This window comes from Leptodactylus fuscus, chromosome 2 (assembly GCF_031893055.1).
Source record: "Leptodactylus fuscus isolate aLepFus1 chromosome 2, aLepFus1.hap2, whole genome shotgun sequence".
In the NCBI taxonomy this organism is placed as follows: Eukaryota; Metazoa; Chordata; class Amphibia; order Anura; family Leptodactylidae; genus Leptodactylus; species Leptodactylus fuscus.
This window is the reverse complement of record NC_134266.1, coordinates 248,172,973-248,187,577: the sequence shown is the minus strand read 5'-3', so window position 1 is coordinate 248,187,577 and position 14,605 is coordinate 248,172,973. Positions and strand designations below refer to the sequence as shown.

The following is a 14,605-nucleotide window of genomic DNA, read 5'->3' as shown; positions in this document are numbered from 1 at the left end:
TTCTAGCCCCTAAGGCAGGTTTCATACGGAGATAGGTCATTAGTATATGGGGGGGTCCAACATCAATACCCCACATGGATCAGCTGTTCTGGCAACCTCCATGCGCCAGAAGCTACAGCAGTGAATGGGGAGCATAAGCGGTCTGTTCTTATTCAAGGCGTATAAGCGAAATTGCAGTTCCCTGGAATCACCAATACGCAGTGGATGGGGGTAGCATCAGAATGGGAGAAGACTGCTTCCTCTTCCACTGCAGTAGCTTCTGATGCTGGATCCGCTGACTGGGGCAGGGTGAGAGTATAATACCCCCACTGATCTACTAATGACCTAACCACAGGTGTGGGAAAACCCCATTAACAGTGGCATAAAAACACCAGTTAATAAATTCCACTATTGTTTATATATACTGCATCATACCAAACCAGTCTCTGGCTGGGAAGCAGATTGCTGCTGCAGCAACCTTCCCCCTTACTACAATAAGACTCCAAGCAACCTAACCTTCCCTCCACAGTGGGTGGCGAGCTGAACTGGAGTAGAAAAATATGTGTTGCATAGAAATCAGGTTTATTGGTTTTCTTATTTTAGTTCTTTACTTCATACTTTGTCGCTCCATTATTTTCCATAACAGGGGCAAGACAAGCGTCACAACCTATGATTGGTTATAGGACATTTTTCACCAGATAAATATAGAAAACTAGACCAGACTAGATATAGAAATTGTGCCCAAATGATTTTCCCACTGGGAGACATTGAAGGAACATATGAGAATAGAAAACCCCCCTACCTCTGATGTCCTGATTTTCGCCTGCTCATGCAATTTCCCAGGGGTCTGTATTACGAGTTTCCACTGGGTGAGCAACTGCAAGAGCATCTTGAGAGAAGTATCAAGCAGCGTCTGGTGGGTATCATTCACTTCACGTAACAGAAAATTTATGAATCCAAATAATACATCTTCCCTCCAATCCACAAAGTCAACAAGAAGACCCTGGAGAGAATTCTGTGCAATGTGCCGCAGTTCATCATCCATGTGGATAGACAGCCTGCAAGGACATATGAAACACATATAATAACTACATCAATCACTGCCACTCACCTAAAAGGAAGTCATAGTATAACACAGATTACATAGAAGAAAGGCTGATCAGTTAGCATTCGAGAAGATGGAAGTGACAAACCAGGGGCCAAAATGGAAATTAAACAAAGGGAACAATTTTATAAAAATTTCAATATTATAAAATATCAGGAAGCATCAGGGTAAATATCATGTCATGGTCCACATATTATATACGATCTTAAAACGTAGTGATGCTTTAAAGCGAACCTTTAGGACAGATCTTTGCATCTTTGAATAGGCCCCTCTTGATTGATTCTGACACAGTTGGAATATTTTCTGTAGCCCATTCACTGTCACACAGTGCAGTTAGTTTTGGTGCCCTATAAGCCAATTAGGCTCTGTACTGTTAAGTGGGTGGTGTCAAGCAGGAGCAGGCAAGGGGGCGTGATGCATAGCAAATCAGTGGCAGACCTCAGAACCACACCCCCTTGTCTCTTCTGGCCTCTCACTTGACAGTACAGAGCCTAATTAGCATATCAGGTACCAAAACAAACGGCACTGATTGACTATATTGGAATCAGTGGAGCGTAGCCTATTAAAGGAGACAAAGAACTGGAGTTGGTGGAGATGGTGAAAAGTCGTCTTTACTAAATAGTATTTTAACAAAATAATAAAATAATTTTCCTGATTTTTTTTTTTTTACTTTTCTGTGGAATGGAAAACAACAACGAAGAAACTGCAAAAGCAATATGTAGCAGCTTGTGCGCCCAAGAATATTATACACCTCCAAGAAGAATAACTTGATTCTTGACTAACTCAAGACTATTTCCACTGATGAGCTCATGGGACAATCGTTTTGCATTTCCTCCATTTGAACATGTGGATATCACGGTGGTGGGGGGGGGGGGGTACCATGTGCAACTTAAAGGGAACCTGTCAGGGACTACTAAACTGCCAGCATTTCATTAACCTGCCAAGGTTTAGGGTCTGAAAACTCTGTTGGCTACCACTTTTACTGATGGTATCCTTAGCAATGACAGATTAAAGCTGTCTATTGGGAAGAGTCCACTGAGAGACCCTGTCGAAGACGTATAGTGCACAATAAAGCCAAGACCAGTGCACCTTGCTTCGCTGCACACGCTCTGCAATTCAACCATATGAACAGTAATGCAAGATGTCCTGACCTTGGCTTCACTGTGAGCAACGTCCCGCACCTCTCAAAGGACATCAGGAATCTTCAAACTTTCATTGACAAGGATACTATGGGCAAGTGGTGGTAGGTACAAAGGTTTGGGACCCTAAACCCCATCTGTTTAATGCCACATTGGTTTATTAGTAGTCCCAAACAACGATAGGTTACCTTCAAGTGGAAACGTGTAGCCGTTCCACAGCATCCCCTAATGATGGCGGCTGATGGATTTAGAAATGCAAAAATAACAGGAAACCTTCTAACCCTGCCATGAGACAGTATGGTAGCTTAGTGGTTAGCAAAGTAACCTAAAAATTCTTAAGCGGTAAGAAGCCTCATACCTCGAAAGCAAGTCAATTAACTCCAGTTTTGACATCCCATCGGGAAGCAGACGAGGGATAGCTGCTACGCAGGTTCTGAAGAGGTCAATCTTTGGCTTTCGTTCTCCACTGAAATGTGAACATGGTACAAGGAGATCAGAGCAGTCTGCACACTTCCTACATAAACAAGTCATTACTGCAATTCCAGCAGACCGCTGGCTGACAATGAAAGACTTGGGCACGCTACATTAATAAAGACACTCCGCTCTGTTTACTTTATTACGTATTTTCCCAAGACTTCTTGCATCAAAGGAACATCAGCTCAATACATGTATTTCACCAGAATCCTTCCATGGCAGGAAACAGTGTACCCTGCAGCCCGCCAGAGCGGTTCAGAGATAACAACACAATATTTCAGTAAAAAATATACAATTGTCTTCGACAAAGGGTATTTTAATCGCGACGGTTTCTTAGGAATCCTCATGCTTATACTTGCTGCCGCGACATGCAAGGCTTCACTTCTAAATTGCTGCCGAAAATGATTCTTAATGTTCTCGCTTTGCAAAAGTGGATGAAGCCGGTGAGTCATAGAGAGGCATTCCTTCACAAATATATTCATTCGTTCACAAATATAGAGCACAATTGGCTGTCGAATTTAGAACGCATGACGCAAGGGAAAAGTAACCTTCAACAGAAATGGATGCGGCTTATCTATTTAGTGCAGGAAGGCTAGTACATAAGTGTAAAGGCACACAGAATACTGCACCAGATCTCACCTGTCATGAAAAGCATGGAAAGGACTAGTATATAATCCTTAATATTAAAGGGGTTGTCTGAGGATCATTGGAGTCAGAGCATATGGAAAGCATAGAAGGCCTTAAGAGCTAGAAGGTTCTGGCAGAAATGCTCAGCCATATTATATTTCTACTGCGGTGACCAATTCAGGGAAAATCAACTGTTTGATGGAGTCTGGAGTTGAACCTGCACAGACTCCTTTTAGGCTAAGGTCCATGCCCGCACAGCCATAAGAGCTGCGGGAAAAACCATGGCGGAAACAAAATTACGGTTTCGAAAGTCCACAGAGATTTCCTCTTCATTTATGCCTACAGGGAAACCGTCAGCATTTCCGTAGGTATAACTGACGTGGCAATTTCCAAAAATGCTAAGATTTTGGAAACTGTAGCATATTCGCTGCAGGTATTTTTTTGCAATGTGTGGATGGGATTTACTAGCATCCCATCCATGTTGTAGGTACTGTCAAATGTCGCGGCATTTAAAGAGTACCCATCGCCAGGTCTGAAAAAGCATGGATAGGTGCGGTCACCCTAAGCATTTTGGTGTTTTGTTTATCCAAATCTGTTCAGCCACTCCAAAGATATAATCCCTTTTAATGCTGATGTAGTGACCTATACTAGTATATATCTGGGCTCTATATGTGCCACTAACCGAAATCTATGGTATAAATTATAATAGAGGTGTTGATCTGTGCAGCCCACAACTCCACTGCAGCCACAGAACTAGTACAAAATGTTGAAAATTGGGCAGGATTCTTATAAGTTATCCATTGTACAGACCCAAATCATCATCCATAATAAAAGCTACGACCTATCTATCAGAAATCATGCGCCTTGGATGTAGATGGTAATATTTATTCACACAACGTCCCTATAAAACGCTCAGAAAGAGCACAAGGGCTGTCGTAGGAAAAACACAGAAGATACATCTCAACAAAGATCTGTCCTATCTATACAAAATAGTAATACAGTGAAAGCATTTTGAGACGACCATCCAAAATTGCATTGAAAAGTGGTCATTTAGGTGTGGTGAACTCAAAGACGATGGTCAGTTTGTATAATACATGGCGGAACAGAAATCCGGTCTGGAAAAATGGACGGTCTTTTAGACAGGTTTGACTATACGTTATTATTAGAATACGCTGCAGAAATACATTTATAGACATTATTGGACCTTTCAATAGTTCCAGCCATTGAGAAAGAATAAATCATTCCAAGAAACTACCTACGTGATCATGTCTTCAGGCTCCTTGTTTAACATCTGTACATTCGTCATCATCATGCACCTTCCCACTTCTTTGTCAAGATGTCGGAGAATGTTGTCTACCGCTTTACGTACTTGAGAGTAATACAGAGACATGCCTGGAGAAAAGGACAAGGAAAAATGACATGCATAAAGGGATGAATTTGTCCTACAGGAACCATCTTGTGCTAAATGACAGACCAGGAGGAGATAAGGAAGGACCAATTTATCTAAAGGCTTTTCTTAAGGAAAAGTCAAGAGGGCAGGCAGATTATCTAATGTGTGTGTGTGGGGGAGAGATAATGTTGAGAGAAGGAAGGAATGGGCAGGTTGAATTTTAACACATGACCTTGTTCTCTCTGAATATGAGCTACCCCCAGTGTTGTCACATAGTGGCTTACTACATGGCTTACTTCCCATTGGTATCACTTGTAAAATTGGCTAGAGGTGGAGTTGGGTTGTAGGTGTATACAGGATTAACTGCAGTCTGCATGGTAAGGTAGGTAAAGGGCTAAAGGGAAAAGTGCCAAAAACTCACTCCACCAAGACCTGTACTGTAAGGTATGGTTCACACTACCCTTGGATTCCGTTATGAAGGTGTGTTTAAAAAAAAATAAAAATGGACACCTATCATAACGGACACAAACGGACAGTAACTGAGCTAAGCCATCAGTTACTGTCCATTATAAGTCCGTTGTCCATAGACTTCAATGTTAAAGAAATAATGGCCACTTGCTGTCCGTTTTTTTTCTAATGGATAGAAAAGTCCTGCATGTAGGATTTTTTTTGTCCGCTGGGTGTAAACAGATACAAACAGACACTAACGGACACAGGATAAAATCCCACTGAAATGAATGGAAATTTCAATGGACTACTGATGATTCAGCTAGTGTCTGTTGCTAAAATCTTGTAACGGACAATAGTTATGGACACTGCTGATGGTCACCAATGGTAGTGTGAACGCCCCCTTAGTGTCTCCTTGAATGTGATCTTGCTCACCAATCATTTTAGCCTCCTCCTCTGTAAGAGTTTTACTCAGGTAGGTTTTCTTCACACGTAAGGTGTTGCCCGAAGGATGAATAGCTCCCGTCACTGGCATGGGTGGCTCCCCATCTTTCTGCTGCAAACTGTCCGCAATCACCAAAAAGGCCCTTAACCCGATATTCATTCTCTGTGGCGAAAGGAGAAAAAAAGGTAACATAGTTAAAATAAATCTGTATGGCATGATGAAGATTACTAAATGATGAAGATTACTAAAGCCAGTTGGCAACAAAGAAAGGACGAAGACCCCAAAAGTCACATGCTGCCCTGGTCTGAGAATTCTGAAGACAACTGCTTGGCACTGGCTCTATGTAGGGTTGAGCGATCGGGATCGGAAAAGATCGAGTAAATTTCACGATCGCGATCGGAATTCCGACCCGATCTTTTCCAGTGAGATCGGCTAAACCCTCAAGTGACTTTTCCCATAGAGAAGCATTGACTAGGGTTGAGGATTGGGATCGGAAAAGATCGGATCCCGATCGGCGATCAAGCAAATTTCACGATCGGAATCGGGACCGGCTGGAAAACGATCGGAAATCGGATTTTGAAATCGATCCTGAAATCTCAAGATCAGCTCAACCCTAGCTCTATGCCTACGTTTTTCAGCTTTTTGCGACTATGCCATTGTGAAGATCTGATGATGATGAAATTTCAAAGGAAGTATATAAAGTTCAAGAAAGTAAGAATGGCATATTCCAGTATTTGCCATTTTTCAATAGCCTGTGAATAAGGAAAAAACAAACAAAAAAAACTCCTTACCTCTGGGTTGAGGCTGAAAGCTTTTGCTGCTTTTCCAACACATAAAAGGTCAAAAATAATTTCTTTCATGGCAAAATCTAGACGTTCCTGAAGTAGAATGTAAGAAGAAAATGAAGAAATGGAAGAATCAGCGAGTGAACCCCCCCCCCCAAACTAGTATAAACTACATATACACGCTAGAACCAAGAGCACATACTTTACTAAAACCATAAAAATCATTCTTCCCAGGATAGTACCACTTGTTTCTCTTGTTTCATGTGATTATGCTCATATCCCTCGGAAGATCTGCTAAACTGTATGTGTACGTGAGAGGTAATACGATTACTGGTCAGTAAGTGACTTATATTGTGCAGTTTTTAGCAGTTCCCCCTATGCAAGCTATCTCTGGCGTTTGCAGTTGGTGCATGGAGACGAGCTGCCATACACTGTATACAGTAAGAAAAGGAGAACAGGCTTCAAAACTGTATCTCTTACTCAAACAGCCCCAAGACATTTATGGAGAAGTACTGCCCTGTATGGATGTGAATAAGGTGCTTTGGTTGTGATAAAAAGCTTCTATTTAGCTCCAGCATGAGACTAAGCTTCTCTTATCTCCTTCCTTTCCTATTCACTCTTCCCTCTCCCCATTCTATAGACTTCTACGACAAAGAGCCACCCGAGTCATGTGACCTGCAATCTGTTAAAATGACTTTCACTGTGAAAATCCCTGCTATAGCCATCTCAAGGCCTGATAACAGTAGACAGAAGCATTTCTCATAAGATATATTACAACATTTCTTATATCCGAATGCACTATTGATTTATGCAAAGTTTATTGAAATAATAGTTCCTATTTTAAGTTACTGAATCTTGAAAAACTCCAGACTTTTGGGTTGAAGCTGTTGCCACCTGACAATATTTATTCCAGAACAGGTCTTAATATTATGGCATATCTTAGCAATAAGATTGTCATTGGCCGAATGCCCCTTTGGCCAACAACTATCTTCTGTGACCTCAACAGAACATGTAAGTTCAACTTAGTCGACCGTGCCAGTTTATTTCAATGGGGAAGAGAGAGGCAAGACGCTGCCAAACATCTCTAGCAGCACCTTATTTCCTGGCAGAGTAATAAGATTTGGCACGTTGACATCTAAAATAACTGATCCTCATTTCCTCTGAAATTTGCTGTTGGAGGATATTTGGGAGGAAATTATACTTTCAGTTATATCTACCAACAAATATAAATTGTGTACGAAACATTAGATGTCAACCAACCAGTAATGGGCATTGTATTACTATTTTCCAACTGCATGAAGATGGGCATGCGTGTATGTGGTCAAATCATCACTTAGACGGAACTTTCCGCTCCAAGTTTGGTTTTTGTTTGGTATTGAACCTTGGACTTCCGATACCAGGTCATGAACTCAGAACCAGCACCCAGCTCCCATCTCCTCCATATTCAATGGACTTACATACATATATATAGTGGCTTGCAGGCTTTACCATTGTAATAGTAAAGCCAACTGAAAAGGAGGGAGTTGGGTGCAAGTTTCGACCTCCTGATCTGGTGTCGGAACCAGCCAATGCATAAAGAACATGGGCAGTAAGAAAGTATCAAAGACTCCCTGGAAAACCTCTCCTAACAGGTCTATTTTAGTAGATACTGGTTCTTCCCATGATATAACAACTTTGGAATATCTAATCTTAGAACTTTGTGTTGCCACGAATAAGCTGACAACTAAATGTTAGGCTACATTCAAAAAACAGTGGAAACTTGCCGAGTGAAGGACGATTTTTTAATGGACATCAGATGTAGAATTAATTCCACCAAAAAAGAGAGAGTGAATGGGCTCTCTCTTTTTTGGCGGTTTTCACGGATCCTTCCACACACTGAAATGTATTGTGGATCTGTGATGACGGGTGCCCCTTGGGATGTTTTTCACAGCACCTTGATCGTATGCATCTAGCCATACTGTTCCACTTGGTCATAGAGGTTGACATTGTCAGCACTGGTGGCACAGTATCAGAGCATGCAGGGAAACATCGCCAACCAGTTGTCAAGTTATTCATAAAACAGACAAGTCAACAAAGCCAACCACTAGGCCATATCTGAAAAACTACATATAAAATCCAGTCAAACAAACCAAATACTGAATAGCTTTTAGCTCAGTTGACTCCATTTGGCCTTGAAATGGTACAAACCTGTGCAATGAACTGTATGATCTTGACGAAGATGTTGAGAGGCATGTCTCGGGGTACCACCCCTCGCGAACCCTTTGGGAATAGTGTCCCGATGATGGTTGTTAGACGGCTAGAAAAAAAATTATCAGGATTAGGACACATAGGGAACATTATAAAGGTATTACCAGCATTTCCATACACAAAGATGGTCAATTTTATAGAATATAAATGTATGTACCACATTCCAGAGAGGTGCAAGGACGCCCACGCAACCAATATGGAACAATACAAACTCCACAAGACAGAAGGTAGTGAGGATGAAACCCAACAACCCACTTTCACCAAGTATCACCGAGTGGATCCCACAGACTCACATGGATTATGACTAATCTTGGCTGCTGTCATACCATACATACGACTCCCACCATGTTTAACGCTCTGAACCAAAGACACATGACTAACCTTTGCGTTGCGGTATTACTTTCACATTTTATTCTTATCATATACACCCACAGTAGTCTGTACAAGGATTCCAGTGCGACTCGTGCCATTTTAGGATCTTTATTCTGTTAAAAAGACAAAACGGATATAATGGCTGGAAGACCACTATATAACGGGCAACAAGAAAATAGTACAAACACAAACAAAAACTATAGGTTTTGGTAGAACATCTAAAATTTTTGTTTTTGCCTACAACCTTAAAATTTGGTAAGGGAATCGGAGGTGTTTAGCGGCTTCCCAACTCTCTCATACGTATAAAATAAGTGTATGTTTAAGGGGTAAGTGATTTTAATTGATGGATTCCCATCTCCGTATTTATAGCCTGTCTGGCTAATTCCGTAACTTCCGATGGAAATGAAACATGCACAAGCGTTGCCCCTTTTCAGTGGCATAACTAAAGTCTTGTGGGCCTCAGTCCATGGCCCCCTACCTCAAACAAATTCTTGATAGTGATGGTTACGGGAGCTAAGGATTTTGAACCACCTTAGTGTGGTTAGGGGAATCTGTGAGTCTCCTTGGTTTATGGACCAGATGGAAGCTGCAATCTCAATACTGATGCCAGAGCTTATGGGCCCCCTAAGGCTCCTGGGCCCTGGTGCGACTTCACCCTCTGCACCCCCTCAAGCTACGTACTCTATTCGTTTTTAGGGACAGAAGGAGCCCTGTTCTTTGGATACTGTGGGTTCCTGAGATGGCACCATCCAAGACATTTATGGCATATGCACAAATGCCTTACAGATGTGGGACTTGTGCCTATCTCAAGAATGATGGATTGGGTGGGGTCAGGGCCATCTTCATTCACAGTGACAAGACTCTTCAGCCAATAATATCAATAAGACATTTGTGGTAGATCACATGGCTATGCCATAAATACTTGAGATGAAAAAAACTATATAAGGGTATGCACTCTCTCGTAACCACCATTTTATTGCTCTGATGTACCTCAAGTAAAAATTAGGGTTTTTAATAAATCCTTTGCCCCTTTATGCATCTTATGCAGACCTATATGTTTCCATGTACGAGAAAACCCTATGTATACTCTGTTCCTGCCGCTGTCTTATTGCGCTCCCTCTCCCACTTCTGCCGTGTGTAGCTTAGCGATACATTAGAGAACCGCAGGTCATCCAAACATCTTCCACCAAAGTTTATTTCTACTATACATTCCTAAATACACATGGTTTACATTAAACCAATTTTACTAAAACACCACAATCTAATACATTATTGTACATTTCTGGAGCCTGAGCGGTTTTCACTTTTTAAGAAGCCGTTGTAGGAATGAAAGACTTATGTAAAGAAACAACCACACCATTCATTGTGCTTCAATTACGGAAACCTGAAATGTGATGGATGATACAGATGACACCTTTACCTTCAGGTTAGATAAGCAGTTGTTGAGAAAAATATGCCACCGGTTTAGAAAGAATTGTTTCTGGCTGACACATAGCAGACACGTCACCAAAGGGTACAATGCCTTAAAAAAAAATAAAAAAAAAATAATTAATTAATATTGAATATAACGTAATTGTACTGCCATATATTCAATGTATTTATCTGTGTAAAACATAACCTGAATGTGTTTTTTCCCCCATGTTTTTGTACCTTCCATGTATCTGTATTTTCCTAGTACATACATGTGGTGTAGAGAAAAGAATATTCTGTTTTAGGAGTCTGCATGGAGACCCCCAAACGGAATACCGAGTGCATTGATAAGCGGTGAGCTTATGAAAGCATACGGACCCCATAAACTATAATATGGTCCGTGTGTTTTCTGCGCGGTGTCCGCACTGAACATGCGGAGAGAAAAGTACTGTATATACTCGAGTATAAGCCGAATTTTTCAGCCCAGTTTTTGGGCTGAAAAAGCCCCCCTCGGCTTATACTCGAGTCAGCAAAAAAAAAAAAAAAAAAAAAAAAAAAAAGATTTAAAAAAATAAAAAAAATAAAAGTTCTAAATCCCTCCTTTCCCTAGAATACATACAAAAGTAGAAAATGACTGTGAAACACAAACACATTAGGTATCCCTGTGTCTGACAGTGCCCGGTCTACTGAATATAGGGGGTTTGCAGTGCTCCTGTTCCGTCGGGAAGGGGTTAATAGGAGCACTGCAGATCCCCTATATTCAGCCAGGCTGAATTCCAAGGGGGATGAAAAAACAGTCCTCAAGCTAAGGGAAGGGGCAGACAGACAACCAAAACACCCCCCTCCCCTTCCCCAGAAACTACTGCACCCAAAAACTCCAACCATTTTAATTTTTGAAATTTTCCAGTAGCTCCTGCATTTCCCCCCCTCGGCTTATACTCGAGTCAATAAGTTTTCCCAGTTTTTTGTGGTAAAATTAGGGGCCTCGGCTTATATTTGGGTCGGCTTATACACTCACCGGCCACTTTATTAGGTACACCTGTCCAACTGCTCGTTAACACTTAATTTCTAATCAGCCAATCACATGGCGGCAACTCAGTGCATTTAGGCATGTAGACATGGTCAAGACAATCTCCTGCAGTTCAAACCGAGCATCAGTATGGGGAAGAAAGGTGATTTGAGTGCCTTTGAACGTGGCATGCTTGTTGGTGCCAGAAGGGCTGGTCTGAGTATTTCAGAAACTGCTGATCTACTGGGATTTTCACGCACAACCATCTTTATGACCACAATGTACCCAACATCTGATGGCTACTTTCAGCAGGATAATGCAATGCCATGTCATAAAGCTGGAATCATCTCAGACTGGTTTCTTGAACATGACAATGAGTTCACTGTACTCCAATGGCCTCCACAGTCACCAGATCTAAATCCAATAGAGCATCTTTGGGATGTTGTGGAACGGGAGATTCGCATCATGGATGTGCAGCCGACAAATCTGCGGCAACTGTGTGATGCCATCATGTCAATATGGACCAAAATCTCTGAGGAATGCTTCCAGCACCTTGTTGTATCTATGCCACGAAGAATTGAGGCAGTTCTGAAGGCAAAAGGGGGTCCAACCCGTTACTAGCATGGTGTACCTAATAAAGTGGCCGGTGAGTGTACTCGAGTATATACGGTACTTCATGAAGTACTTTCCTCTCCGCATGACTCGTGCGGACACAACGTGGAAAACACAAGGACCCCATTATAGTCTATGGGGTGCGTGTGCTTTCATTGCTTGTCAATGCGTTCGGTATTCCGTTCCGGGGGGTCCCTAAGTGGACTCCCCCAAACTGAATACCGAACGCAGATGTGAAGCAGGCCTCGGTGTGTCTATCAATAAAGATACGGGCCAGTCAATCCCTTCCCTCTTTTTCTCTCTCCTCCGTCCCTTTATCACTTGTCGATTGTTGTACAAAGCTTTATTAGAATGTTAATGTGGTGCAGGGTTTAATGTATAGTGTAGGATAATTACTGACAATGCTCCATGGGAAATAAGTATGCAAATTAGCTCTGCTCTAATAAGAATTAAAAAAAAAATCATATCAGCTTATATTCATGTCTAGCTAATATGACATTTTTAGACATGAAAACGTGAATTCAAAGATTATACATTTTCTAAAAATTCTTTAATTGTAAAGAAAGATAAACCAGAGCAATCCTAGACCATAGCAACCGCCTTAGCTATACATGGACAGACAAAGGATACACGGTGAATCTATAGGTCGGTGCTAGGGTATAACTGAATATAGACATTATAGATGGCTTGGGAATCCCTCTATTAGCAGAATGGAAAGTAGCTGGCAAAGTGCATCTCACTTTGGTGGCCAAATGTCCCTAATGATGTCCCTTGTTCCCTTCTTGAGCCCATATTTCTATCCATTAGAGATGAGCGAACACTAAAATGTTCGAGGTTCGAAATTCGATTCGAACAGCCGCTCAATGTTCGTGTGTTCGAACGGGTTTCGAACCCCATTATAGTCTATGGGGAACAGATACTCGTTAAGGGGGAAACCCAAATCCGTGTCTGGAGGGTCACCAAGTCCACTATGACACCCCAGGAAATGATGCCAACACCTCTGGAATGACACTGGGACAGCAGGGGAAGCATGCCTGGGGGCATCTAACACACCAAAGACCCTCTATTACCCCAACATCACTGCCTAACAACTACACACTTTCCACATTCAAAAAAACCTCTATCAAAGTGGGAAAATACCTGGAAACCTTCTTTACTCCCCAAATGGATGGACACAAACCCCAATTTAAGCTCAACAAACAGTAACAACCACCCCTTTAAATCACGTTCCCCATGACAACCACAAATGGAATAGGCAATGGGAATTCCAAAAGCCCTCACCCTCAACTGTCATTTTGAGTGTGTGTGTGTGTGTGTGTGTGTGTGTGTGTGATGTGGTAAGACCTTCCAAAATTCACTTTTCTAGCCCTTAACATGAGCCCTTCCAAACAAAGTTACATGACCTTAAGCTGAGCTACCAGCAGAGATTGAGGCCCTTGGCATGAGTAGAGCCTTGCACCAGCAGTGTTTTTGGCACTTAGGGTGAGTTGAGCCTTGTACCAGCGTGTGTCCCTTAACATCAGGCGGGCCCTAAGTTCTGCGCTTTGCACAAAAGTTCCACATTAACTAGGCTGAATGGTACAAAGATTAGTAGGCCCGAGAACCAGGAACAGGTCTTGCAATGGCTGTCGGATAACGCTTAAAGCACATTGTCCACCAGCCAGTCAGCCTCTACCTCCTCTTACCCAACAGTCTTGTCCTCCTTCCACCCAAAATTCCCAATCTTCTCAGAACAATAACCCCAACTGTCCCTGCTCCCCAGAGCTGTTCTCCCTTCCTTTGACTGTACCGCAACCTGCCCCTCCATTTCGCGATTCCACGGACCTAACAGACGAGTATCTGTGTCCAGATGCTCAAACACTAGAGTCTCCTCCATTCCATCTCCGGTCGATTTGGTGGCGGATGACCAGCAACCCACCCTCATCGACGACGATGAGACGCAGTTGCTGTCAGGGCAGCCAGTTGACATGCGCATTGTGCAGGAGGAGGAAGCGAGACAGGAGTTGGAAGAGGAGGTGGTGGACGACGAGGACACCGACCCCACCTGGACAAGGCAGATGTCAAGCTGGGAAAGTAGTGTGGATGTTGAGGCAGGTGCAGCACCAAAAAGGGTAGCTAGAGGCAGAGACATGTCCAGAGGCAGAGGTCAGCTGCTTTGCCGAAGCCAGGCCAGACCCGGAATGTCCGAAGATGTTCCCTTTTGTACCCAGCCCAGAAAAACTCCCCCATCGAGGGCACGTTTCTTGAAGGTGTAGAGTTTTTTCAAGGAATGCGCCGAGGACAGATATAGTGTCGTCTACACAATTTGCCTCTCGAAATCGAGTAGGGGCCCTGAGAAGAGCAACCTGTCCACCACTTCAATGCACCGTCATTTGGAATCCAAGCAATGGAATCAGTGGCAGGCAGCAACGGCAGGACAAACGTCGCCCGCCATTCATGCCACTGCCTCTGCTCACAGTGCTGGCGATGCACTCCAGAGGACGAGCCAGGACATCACTTCATCTGCCTCCGCCACTTTGTTGACTTCTCCCTCATCCTCCCCTGTTTCTGTCTTATCTCCTTCT

General features: G+C 42.7%; 1 protein-coding gene across 3 annotated transcripts in view; it reads right to left on the bottom strand.

The window, feature by feature from the left end:
- FRY (FRY microtubule binding protein) overlaps positions 1-14,605 on the bottom strand; it is a 203,376-nt gene that overhangs the window by 109,223 nt on the left and 79,548 nt on the right. For all 3 annotated transcript variants that reach the window (XM_075265973.1, XM_075265972.1, XM_075265974.1), the window contains exons 11-18: positions 10,431-10,532; positions 9,020-9,123; positions 8,579-8,687; positions 6,398-6,484; positions 5,597-5,768; positions 4,584-4,716; positions 2,582-2,689; positions 782-1,037 (exon numbers count right to left, since the gene is read on the bottom strand). In XM_075265973.1, coding sequence (XP_075122074.1) covers positions 782-1,037; positions 2,582-2,689; positions 4,584-4,716; positions 5,597-5,768; positions 6,398-6,484; positions 8,579-8,687; positions 9,020-9,123; positions 10,431-10,532 — 1,071 coding nt within the window. The remainder of the gene's footprint in view (positions 1-781; positions 1,038-2,581; positions 2,690-4,583; positions 4,717-5,596; positions 5,769-6,397; positions 6,485-8,578; positions 8,688-9,019; positions 9,124-10,430; positions 10,533-14,605) is intronic.